This window comes from Grammomys surdaster, unplaced genomic scaffold (genome assembly GCF_004785775.1).
Source record: "Grammomys surdaster isolate TR1022 unplaced genomic scaffold, NIH_TR_1.0 133, whole genome shotgun sequence".
Lineage (NCBI taxonomy): Eukaryota > Metazoa > Chordata > Mammalia > Rodentia > Muridae > Grammomys > Grammomys surdaster.
The window spans coordinates 963,280-974,573 of record NW_021604591.1 but is presented as its reverse complement, the minus strand read 5'-3'; the positions used below and the strand labels follow the sequence as shown (position 1 = coordinate 974,573).

The following is an 11,294-nucleotide window of genomic DNA, read 5'->3' as shown; positions in this document are numbered from 1 at the left end:
ATGGCCTCCCATGCCCCGCCCTCTCCGCCTCATGCCCTCACATGCCCCGCCCCCTCCACTCATGCCCTCCGCGTGCCCCGCCCCCTCCGAGGCTTGGAACACCTGAGGTGCAGCAGGTGCAAGGCCCTCTCCGCCCGTGACCTTGACGTGCCACCATGGACACGTCACTTGCATCCCCAGAGCCCTTCCTGGCCACCCCGCAGGCTGAGGTGCTGGAGGAACTGCTCCAGGCACAGCTCGGGCCCCTGCCCCGACTTGCGGCCATCTGCAGGCTCAAGCGGCTGCCCTCAGGAGGCTACTCCACCACAGACGACCTGCATCTGGTGCTGGAGCGCAGGCGCGTGGCCAACGCCAAAGAGCGCGAGCGGGTGAGAACCCAGGGCCACCTTACTCCCGCTGCCTTGCCAGTGGGTGCTCAGTATCCGACAGCTGTGCGTTCCCTCTCTGCCCTTCTGGGTGACTTCGTCTTCACGAGGCTTGCCCAGGTCCCCAGGGGCCTACTTACACCGCACCTTCATGTGGCTGCACGTTAAGGGCCACGGGAGTGGCTGGCTCACCGCTGGCCCGCCTGGATGGTGCTTAAGAGTTACTTTAAGTTCTGAGTGCATCTCCTGTGGCTCTGTGCACCTGAGTACAGGGGCTGGGGCCTTTGGAGCTGGAGTTATAAACAGCTATGAGCTGGCTGATGCGGGTGCTGGGAACTGAGCTCAGGTTCTGCAAGAGCAATACAGGCTCTAAATCACCGAGCCACCTCTCCGGGTCTCATGGAAGCTACTTAGAGGTTGTCTGTCTGTCTCTCTCTGTCTTTCTGTTGTTCTTATGGGGGAGTACGAGTATCAAGTATGGAGTACAATTTCGTGGAGTGGATTCTTTCCTTCAATCTTATAAGAGATCTGGTGATCAAACTCAAGCTGTTAGATTTTACAGCGAGCGCTTTTACCCACGGAGCCATCTTCCCCTCCCCCATAAATTGTAAAAAAAAATGTAATGTCTCTTCGTCTCCCCCGTAGCAGAACTGGGATTTATGGTGGGCTGTGGTTAGAGCGGCATCTGCTGGTAGGTTTTAGTATCTCGGCCAAAACTTGGACTGCCAAGAAGTCAAGGGGAAGGCTTGGGCTCCTTGGCTCTGCTCTTTGGGTCTGTCTGTAGCAAAGATGACCCTGGAACAGGAACTGAAGACGGAGAGCGAAGAGCCCTTTAGGCCTAGTACTTACTCCCAAACCTCTCAGCCAAGCACCTTAGAAATAAGGGTCTGGAAATGCATCAGGGAAAAGACTGTGTGGGAGGGAAGACTTACCAGAAGTTGGGGAGAGAATGGCTAAGAATGGAGAACGGCCCTTTTGCTAGTAGACACTGGAAAAAGAGCCCTGCTGTGATGTCAAGGCTGCTATATATTTGTTTAAACTTTCATTTAAAGAGCACAGTGGACGTGTACCTTACCACTCTCTTCTGTGGCTTGGAGAAATGTCTTGAAAACTAATGTTTCAGTGAATCGCCATGTCTTTGTTTTCTAGATAAAAAATCTCAACCGCGGCTTTGCCAAGCTAAAGGCTCTGGTGCCGTTTCTACCACAGAGCAGGAAGCCCAGTAAAGTTGACATCCTTAAAGGTGCCACGGAATACATACGGATACTCGGCTGTGTTCTGGAAGGAGCAAAGACCTCAGAGGTAAAAGGTTAAGAATTTAAAATAAAGCTAGGTGTGGGGTCTTACACCCAGGAGCCTGAAACAGGAGCACTGCTATGAGTTCAAAGCTTTTCTTTTTTTCTTTTTTTCAAGAGGGAGAACTTGTCTCAAAAAATGTAATTTAGAAGAGTGGTGGCCAGCATTTTCTCAGCCATTTCAACATGCCAGGTGCCATGCTAGGCAATTTACAGAAAAGGATTAACATTTGCTTTATTAGATCCAAACTTGGAGAAATCAGAATGTAGACCATAGTCACTTAGATCAGAAGTGTCGGGATTAGCTTTTTACCCAGGCCTGATCACCTATCTGTGGCCTCCCTGGCACTGACTAGGACCCCTGCCTGCCGACTGCTGCATCTTTAAGGACTCTGATAGCTGGAACACCAAGAGAGGCTCCCATCAAAGGTCTCTGTGGTGGCTGTTTCCTGCTAGATTAGCCACTAGACAGGATAGGAAGGGGCTATGTGAGGATCTGCTGACCATGCTTAATAAGCCACAAGGCGGCAGAGCGCCACTAACATCAGAAGATCAGTCAGCACAGAAACACCCTGCAGGCAGAAGGTGGCTCTGGCTGGTTTGTGGTCTGTCTCGTGGACAGGCCTGAAGGTGGATCTGTTAGCAGAGAAGGTAAGCTATGCTGTGACAAAGGGCTTTACATCAAAGCCTGAAGTGATGCTACTAGCCATAGAAAGTCACCAGGGAGGAAAAGAACCCAGGAGCACATGATGGGGCCATAAAACTGAGGAGAGAATCTTGAAAAACAGGGGTGGTGGGGATCAAAGATACTACAGAGGCTGGGAGGTGACGATGGGGAGAAGCCAGGCCCAGCCCTTGGACGGTGGAAAGGAAGTGAGCTCATGTCAGCTCTTGGGAGGTGGAGGGCCGTGGTCAGTAAGGATTTGGGTTCAAGCAAACTTCAAGTCCATCTATCCTAGGAGGGTTTGAGGATGGAAAGAAGAGGTCAAAGGGTTAAAGAAAGCAAACAGAGTGGGAACACTTTCTAAGTGCAGAAGAGGGGAGGCTTGTAGATGGGAGGAACATTCTGGAAACTAGTAGAATTAGAAGGTTTCGGTGGGGGAGGTTTTTGGAGTCTACAAGTTCTACTCAGGTGTCTGCTGGGAAGGGAGATGCTGTGACACTGTGGCCATGGGTTATTCTCTTGGCCACAATGGAGAAAGCACAGTGATAGTGTTTGTGCCCTGTACTGGTTAGTTGTTTTTTTTTTGTCATCGACACAAGCCAGAGTCATCTGAGAGGAGGGACTCTCATTTAAGAAAGTGCTTCCATAAGATCAGAATGTAGGCAAGTCTGGGGCATTTTCTTGATTGATGATTTATGTGGGAGGCCCAGCTCACCATGAGTAGTGCTTCCCCCACCACACTCCTAGGCAAGTGTTCCTGGGCTCAGAAAGCCAGTTAGGCAAGGATCCTCCATGGCTTCTTCTTCAGTTCCTGCCACAAATTCCCTCAGTGATGGAGTGTGACTTGAAAGTTATAGACTCTTTCCTGCCTTTGATTGTGGCATTTTATGATACAGCAAATGAAACCCTAAGACAGATACACATAGCTGGCTATCTTAATTTTTACTGGTGTGTTTTGTTTTGAGACAGGCTAGCCTCAAGCTTGTGATTTTATTTCTTCCTCAGCCCCTCCTATGATGGGATAATAAGCACAAGCCAAGACTAACTCTCCCTTATATATTAACTGCATAACTGAAATGCTGTTTTGTGCTGCATTCCTTGCAAACTATAGGTTCTGTCTATACATTGTACTACATGCACTTTGTCTTTGCACAGCACTGGAGGTTAGAGAACATCGTGGCCTCATGGGCCTCTTCTCTCAGCTTAAGACCCATGAAATGAAGCCTTTAGATTTAGGAGTTTAGAATGTGTTGATTTAATCTTAAAATTTCTGACTGACATGTTATACTGTTTGATAATCACTACGCTCTCTAGAAACAAGGCCCTGAGGAGCAGACCCACAGTAGCAGACCCTCTGATCCTCATGTGTCCTCGACTAGAGAGCTCTTGGGAAATGCTGCCCAACCTACCAGCTGTGCAAGTGGCTTGAAGAAAGAAGAGGAGGGGCCCTGGGCGTATGGTGGCCATAGTGAGCCATTGTACAGCTATCATCAGAGCACAGTGCCTGAGACTAGAAGTTACTTCATTCATTAGGAGTCTGATGAAAGATTTCTTCTAAAATACTCATGTATAAATTGAAACGCTCAAAAAGCATGGCCAAGATGAGTATTTTTCATGTAAAATATGATTAAAATGAGATGATATGGGAAAGGAGTTTGCTTGCTTGGAGATGATTGTGTTCCCCCAATCAATCAGTAGGCACACAGGGAGAGGCGGTTCCCACAGAGCCACACAGCCCACACTGAAGGCTTGTTCCTCCTTTTGTTAATGAGCGCACCTGTGTGTGCAGTACCCACAGAGACCAGAAGAGGGCATCAGATATCCTTGAGCTAAGATTACAGAAGTCCAAAGTGAGTTCTGAAATCTGAGCTTGGGTCATCTGAGAAAGGAGCAAATGCTTTTACCTGCTGAGCCATCTCGCCAGCCCCTGTAGCTTATTTCTTTCATGCTCTTATTTAACATATCAGAAGGCTTTCTGGATTCATGCCCCTTTAGGTGATAGTGATGGATTGTTTTGATTTCGTCTGTGCTCTAGGCCATCTAATCCATGCCCTGTAGCAAATATTGCTGAAATAGGAAAGGCTGAGCCCAGACTACCAGCACCAGCACTGAGGAGAGAATCTTGAAAAACAGGGGTGGTGGGCATCAAAGATACTACAGAGGCTGAGAGGTGACGATGGGGAGAAGCCAGGCCCAGCCCTTGGACGGTGGAAAGGAAGTGAGCTCATGTCAGCTCTTGGGAGGTGGAGGGCCGTGGTCAGTAAGGATTTGGGTTCAAGCAAACTTCAAGTCCATCTATCCTAGGAGGGTTTGAGGATGGAAAGAAGAGGTCAAAGGGTTAAAGAAAGCAAACAGAGTAGAAATGGGTGCAGAGGTGCAGTGGGTTTCTTGGGAAGCAGCTAAATGGTAGTTAAAAGTAAGTCTGGAGGCAGACTGCTGAGGTTCAAAGCTTTGTAATCATTTGCTAGCTGCGTGATATCTCATGAGCTACTGAACTGTCCCTAGTTGTTCTACATGTAGAACAGAAGTAATAACTGTATATAGTCTTGTATGTAGTCTACCAGGGAGATTCAGGAGATGCAATGTGTCTGGAACAGTACTTGACAGGTTAGTATCTACTTAGCATGGCCTTTGCTTGCTCCACCAAACCACAGGAAGCTCAGCTCTATAGGGAGAGCCAATGCTCTGCTCTAAGGGTGCCCTGTGCCTCCTGTTTACTCAGCTGACCATGGCTTCCATTCTGATTGGCTTTCTAAAGACTTCCTGAGTGGATGGATGCTTAGCCTTGGTGTTCCTAGTATGGCCACTTGAAACAAAAACATTCTCTTGGAGCTAGAGAGGTTGTTCAAGTGGTTAGAGTATTGGTTGCTCTCCCAAAGGACCTGAGTTCAGTTCCCAGCACCCCCATGGTGATTCACAATTACATGTAACTGCAGTTCCAAGGGGATCTGATGCTGTCTTAGGGTCTCCATAGGAGCTGCATGCATATAATACCCATACATAACTTGCAGGCAAACACTCATACAAAGACAATAAAATTAATACCCTCTTGCAAGTCCATGGTAGGGGATGATTCCTGTTGGCCTGTAAGAGTGGGATGGTCATGGTTGAGTCTGAAAGGGAGGGAAGAGTACCTCCTGCTGGCCTCTTCCCCTACCTAAGCTAACAAGAACAATGCTCCCCAGGTGCATACAGTTAGATACAGGGTAGCAAGGCAAGACTTGAACTTATGTTCAGTTCTCCTTGGACCTTGTTAAGTGAGGGACATTCTGGCATTTTCATAGGTCAGGCAGGAGACTGGGTAGTGGCAAAGCAGGCTGGGCTTGGCAGCACCACAGCAAGTGTATATGGATGAGGTCCTTATTTTCTAAGGATAACAGGTCCTGAATTTTCTTCAGAAAAAGGAACAAGACTTATTTTTCTGACTTTATTTGTTGGTTTTTGTTTGGTTTTGTTTGAGATAAGATCTTCTAGTGTAACCCAGGCTGGCCTCAGGCTCTTTATCCTCCTGTCTCAGCCTCCTGAGTTCTGAGATTCTGTTAGGTCTTCTAAGCTAGCCAAAAGCATGCCACTTCTGTGAGCAAAGACCATGCCACATATTTGAGATTTTGATTCACTGGGCTTGTGGCTTCTGTCAGGGTTGACTTCTAAGAAGGCTTGTAAGTAGCACTGTTTTTGGGCAGGCACATTCTTAGGATTCATTCATCTTATTAAGAACTTATTATCTACTGGTATTTAAAAAGAGGTATTTGTAGACAGGATTGCTTGCAGCCCAGGTTGGCCTTGAACTTCCGATGACTTTCTTCATGACCTGAGCATGGGCATTTTATACAGTCCAAGAGGTCACACTGGGGGCATGGCAGGCAGGCATTGTACTGTGCGCTCCCGACAGTCTGTCTGTCTCCAACCCTAATGCTGGCTGCTGGGGACTCTAAATCAAGTACTCGTGTTTGCAAAGCAGCTACTTTTGCCTACTGGGTCACCTTCCCAGCCCCTAAAGCTAGTTTTTATTTGACCACAGGATGTTTAGAAGGTTTCAGCCCAGGTTATTCAAAGGGGTGACTGCATGAAGTTCTAGAATATTGCCTGGGGACCCTGACTGAACACACTTTCTGGCAGATATCAAGGCTCTGTAGCCCAAAGAATTCTTTCAGAGGGCTCAGAATATAGGTTGTAGCCTTGCCAGTTTTGCTTTGAGCAGGTAGTGCTCCTCTTCTTGTCTTTAGAGGGAATCTGGAGAGTGGAATTCCTGGGGCTGGCAGTGATGGCATTTGAGGGGATTTAGAGATGGGCTTAGAAAGGGCTGTGCAAAATCAGCAGCATTCCTGGGAGGCAAGCTCCAGAATGAAGCACGTGAGCATCTGCTGAGGTGGGGGTGAGAGTAGGGGCGGACAGCATTTTTAGCATCTGGGATTGGAGCAGGTTTCCTGGGGACTAAAGCCACTCGTGTGTGGACAGAGCAGGGCAAGAGCCATGAGAAACCATGCACCTGGTCTGAATAGGAATTGGGTTGATTTCAAGGTTTAGGAGAGATTTATTTGCAGGGTTTCTGGTATATTGAAGTTGGCATCACACTGATGGCAGTGTGGCAGCTGTCTTGCTGCTGTTTGTCATTTGTGATAGTGGTTGAGAATCTTAACAGCATACATGGCTCCAAATCATATTCAGACTTGGCCTACAAAACGATGAAGACTGTATCTCAGGAAAACTCCCACTTTCAATTTTGGTGTACAGTGGCAAATTGCTCTAACAGTGGATGGTTGTCTCTGAGCATAAACTGGGACAAGCTCAGGAAGCACCCAGGGTAGAATAGGAGAGAGCTAGTGAACAGGAGCAAACCCTGAGAGACTCCTGCCAAGCAGGCGACTGCTGGGAGACAGTGTAGAAGGTGCCTCTTGGAGCCTTTCTGATGTTCAGGGATGAGGAGCTGATCCCAGGGTGCTAAGCCTTTCAGTGACTCCAGCATGCCCTGGAGATGGCTGCTGGACACCAAGTCAGGAGACAGTGGATGTTAACTCTGCAATGGTTATCTGTTCTCATGTGAGTGATAAGCTTTAGAGCAACACATTCAATTCCTCAGTTTCATGTGGATGTGGTGTCATCTGGTCCTCTGCTTCCAGGTCTCATGTGAAGACTCCACTGACTTTACACACACATGGTTGTTGGCAGAATTAATTTCCTCTAGGAATTTTGGAACAAGGGATTCTGCTAATAACTGGTGATTGGCTGATGTTACCCCCATGCCTGATGCCAGGCAAGCCTTCCCAATATGTCTTCCTAACAAAAGTGAACGTGCTAGGAAGGCAACCAAGAGAGTCTGCCACAAGAGAAGATTCTTATGACTGGAACCACAGACAGTGTCTGTAGTGGTTGGTATTTTGTCAGCATGACACAAGTTAGAGTAATTTGGGAAGAGGTACCCTCAGTTGAGAAAAGCCCCCATCAGATTGGCCTGTGGGCCTTTTTTTTTTTTTTTTAATAAGTAATGTGGGAGGGCCCAGCATACTGGGGATGATGCCACATCTGGGCAGGCAATCTGGGTGGTATAAGAAAGTAGGCTGAGCATGGGGAGCATCAGGTAAGCAGTGCTCTTCCATGGCCTGTGCATTGGTATCTGCCTACAGGTTCCTATTTTGAGTTCCTACCCTGACTTCCCTGGATGGTAGACTACAAGCTGTAAGGTGAAACAAACCCTTTCCTTTTCAGGTTGTTTTTGGTCAAGGTGTTTTATACAGCAATAGAAACCCCAAGACAGTGTACTGCTGGCTGGTTTTGTGTGTCAACATGCCATAAGCTAGAGTCATCAGAGAGGAAGGAACCTCAGTTGAGGAAATGCCGCCATGAGATCCAGCTATAAAGCATTTTCTCAGTTAGTGATCAGTGGGGGCAGGGCTTAGCCCATGGTGGGTGGCGTCATCCCTGGGCTGGTAGCCCTGGCTTCTATAAGCAAACAGACTGAGCAAATCATCTGAAGCAAGCCAGTAAGCAGCACCCTTCCATGGCTCCTGCCTCCAGGTTCCTGCCATTTGAGTTCCTGTCCTGACTTTCTTCAATGATGAGCAGCAATATGGGAGTGTAAGCCAAATAAACTCTTTTCTCTGCAACTTGCTTTTTGGTCATGGTCTTTTGTCGAAGCAATAGAAACACTTAATACTACAACATTCCACCATCTTAGCTGAAAAGTTTGGTTAGAGGCAAATCAGTACTGCCAACAGCTCAGGAAGAATCCCAGGAGGATAGTGATCCTTGAGGCCATCTTAGAAGCTCCATAACAAAGTGCTGGGCACCTGCTGCCTACTGTCCCCCTCTCCCTACAACCACTGCTGACAGAGATACTCAAAAGACTTGAAGCTGAGAAATTATCTTATTGCAAATCTGAAAATCAGAAAATCAACTTTTAAAGTGCATCTGTCCCCCTGGGGGTTACCTAGCTGCAGTGTCCAGTTCTGACTGGGATTTCCAGAGCTGTTCTGTCCCTGGCCAAGAAGGGCCAGGCATTGTTGGGCTTTCAAGGTGACAGCTGGCACCTCCACCTGTCTACAAGCACCTCTTTTTAAATACCAGTAGATAATAAGCTCTTAATAAGATTGGGTTTCAGCATGAGTTTGGAATTGAGTGAGTGAAAAATGTCTGCAGCATCAGTGGGATTTCACAGGTTACCAATGCAAAATTGATATAATTCCTGCTTCCTATCAGACATTTGACCAAGAAGCCTTAGAAGAGGGCCACATTTGATCTTTTTTTCCTGCTTTGAAAATGCTGTGGTGGGTTGGGAGGAAGCTCCCTTTTTGAGTGAGTTAAGGAGAGCTAGTCTCCACTTTGTTCCAGTTCTGCATCTGGAAGCGGAGTGGCCTTGTACTTAATATGCAGCTCAGGCTTGGCTCAAACATGTGGTTCAAACCTTCAGCAGCCCACCTGCCTCTGCCTCCTGAGTGCTTGGATCACAGATGTGATCTACAACAGCCAGCTTCTAGTTCTGCCTCAGAGCACCTGTTCTTGTTCCTCTGGAAGTCGAGGCCATCACGAGCTGGGGGTTGGAGGGGACAGGATGCTTATCTTTGAACCCTGGCTCTGCCGTGTCCTAGCTGTGTGACCTTAGATAAGTTACCTATCTACTCTGTCTCAGGTTCTCCAGTGAAGAGGAGATAATTACACTGCCCACCTCTTGTAGGTCTTTTGAGGACGAGGTGAGGAAGATGTTGCATGAAGCCTTCGGACAGTGCTGGGGGCCAAGGAGGGTCTGCTGTTAGTTTGGGGAAACCAGTGCCTTAGAGAGAGATATTTCAGCGTAATAATAGAGTTGGCTTGAGAAGGCTTAGGAAATGGTTCTTGATTCCCTGTTGGGATTCTGTTTAGGAAAGGAGCCTGCCTTACCTACCATTTCATGGAATTCTAAAAAGGGGCTCCCAGATTCCCCGGAGTTCTGACAGGGAACACTGCTTCATACTTTCTTGGTTGTGGAACTTTGGACATAAGTTATTAGAGAGATGAGAGTTCACCCTTGTTCTGTTGCCAGAGTGAGAGAGACCATGACTGCATCTGAGGAAGACATGAAAATGTGTGAGAAGCTATGGAGGTGGAGGAGGTGGGGATCGTGGTGTGGGTTTTGGGAGAACTGCTGAGAAACAGTCATCCTAGCATCTGAGCCGCATATCTGTGGGCTGTTCAGGGTTTGTTGTGGTGGATCTTTTCACATTGCACCAGTAGCAGCTTTTGATGAGAGACTATTCATGTTAATAGTCTCTGCCCACCCCACCTTTCTCTACTATTGAGTACTTGGACCTTAGCAAGCAAGCACTCTATCACTGGGCTAGCCCTAGAATGGCCATTCTCACAAGCCTGTATACAAAGGAGTTATCAGAGTACTTGCTTAAAATATTTGAAGGAGATAGCTTGGTGAATGTTCTGTTTCACTGTAGTGCTATGACAAGCACTGTGACCAAAAGCAACTCGGGAGGAGGGAAGGGTTTATTTGACCTATACTTCCAGGTCACAATCTATGAGAGAAGTTAGGAGAGGAACTCAAGTAGGAACTTGAAGGAAAAATCATTAAGAAAGTCCACTGGATGGTTCAGTCAGGCCCATACTTAATAGCTGGCTTTCTTCTATAGGTCAGAGTCACCTGTCTAGGGAATTTTGCTGGCTACAGTGGGCTGGGCCTTCCCACACCAATTAACAATCAAGACGATTGTTAATTCCTTGACCACTTTCAGAGATTTGGGCACTGCCTAACTGTGTTGGAATCCAAAGGTTTGCTGTTGGGAATGTCAGAAGAGCAGGGCTCTTCTTCAGTGTCCAGAGGTTTTTTTACCTGGAGGCTGAGCATTTTGACAGGCATATTTCTCTGAGCTTTGGGAGTGACTAACATGGAGTTGGAGGAAGCAGGATGAAGGTGTAAAGCCCTGACTGCCTGCAACATCCTGCCTTTCAAGAGCTATCCCTTGAAGAATCCTGTCACAACCATTAGAAAAGGCCCAGGTGACAAATACATTAGATTCAGGTCATTTTCCAGTAGAGAACAGGCTTGCAGAGTTAGGCAGGATCCTCAAGGTCAAAGGTGGGTAGTGACAGATCTGAAGATTGATCCTGACTCTACTCAGCCACTGGGGCCACTCCACGGGGGTGGGAGTAGGGTAGAGAAGTACAAGGGGCCAGAGGAAGCAGAGGCAGTGTAGGTTACAGGAGTGAGCCCCCAGCCTAGTTGAAGATGGGGTCAGAATTAGAATCAGGATCAATCTATCTGGTTTGGAGTTTAGTCATCCAGTTTTCACCCGCTAGCAGCACTGAAAGTTACTTCCCAAAGGCAAGATGTTCTGAGACCCTAAATAAAAATAAAATATACCCCGAGTGTACACTCAGAGCAGAGCGTGTCTTACTGGGGGTTCTCTTGAGGGGCAGGTCCTGCCTTTGGCCCAGGCTGCTGCAGGGTGCGGGCGGGGACGCTGCAGCAAGCCGGGCTCTGGAGGGGGC

General features: G+C 47.7%; 1 protein-coding gene across 1 annotated transcript; it reads left to right on the top strand.

Moving 5' to 3' along the window:
* The first annotated feature begins 91 nt into the window (after positions 1–91).
* Figla (folliculogenesis specific bHLH transcription factor) lies at positions 92–3,977 on the top strand. The gene is made up of 3 exons (XM_028762282.1): positions 92–368; positions 1,515–1,667; positions 3,639–3,977. Exons 1-3 carry the CDS (start codon positions 156–158, stop codon positions 3,855–3,857), a joined length of 585 nt encoding a protein of 194 aa, XP_028618115.1. The 5' UTR covers positions 92–155; the 3' UTR covers positions 3,858–3,977.
* Positions 3,978–11,294: the final 7,317 nt, after the last annotated feature.

Coding starts and splice junctions, on each gene's coding strand:
- Figla (XM_028762282.1), top strand. CDS start 156: ATGGACACGTCACTTGCATCCCCAGAGCCCTTCCTGGCCACCCCGCAG. Junction 369..1,514: donor ACGCCAAAGAGCGCGAGCGG/GTGAGAACCCAG, acceptor TTTGTTTTCTAG/ATAAAAAATCTCAACCGCGG. Junction 1,668..3,638: donor AAGGAGCAAAGACCTCAGAG/GTAAAAGGTTAA, acceptor TACGCTCTCTAG/AAACAAGGCCCTGAGGAGCA.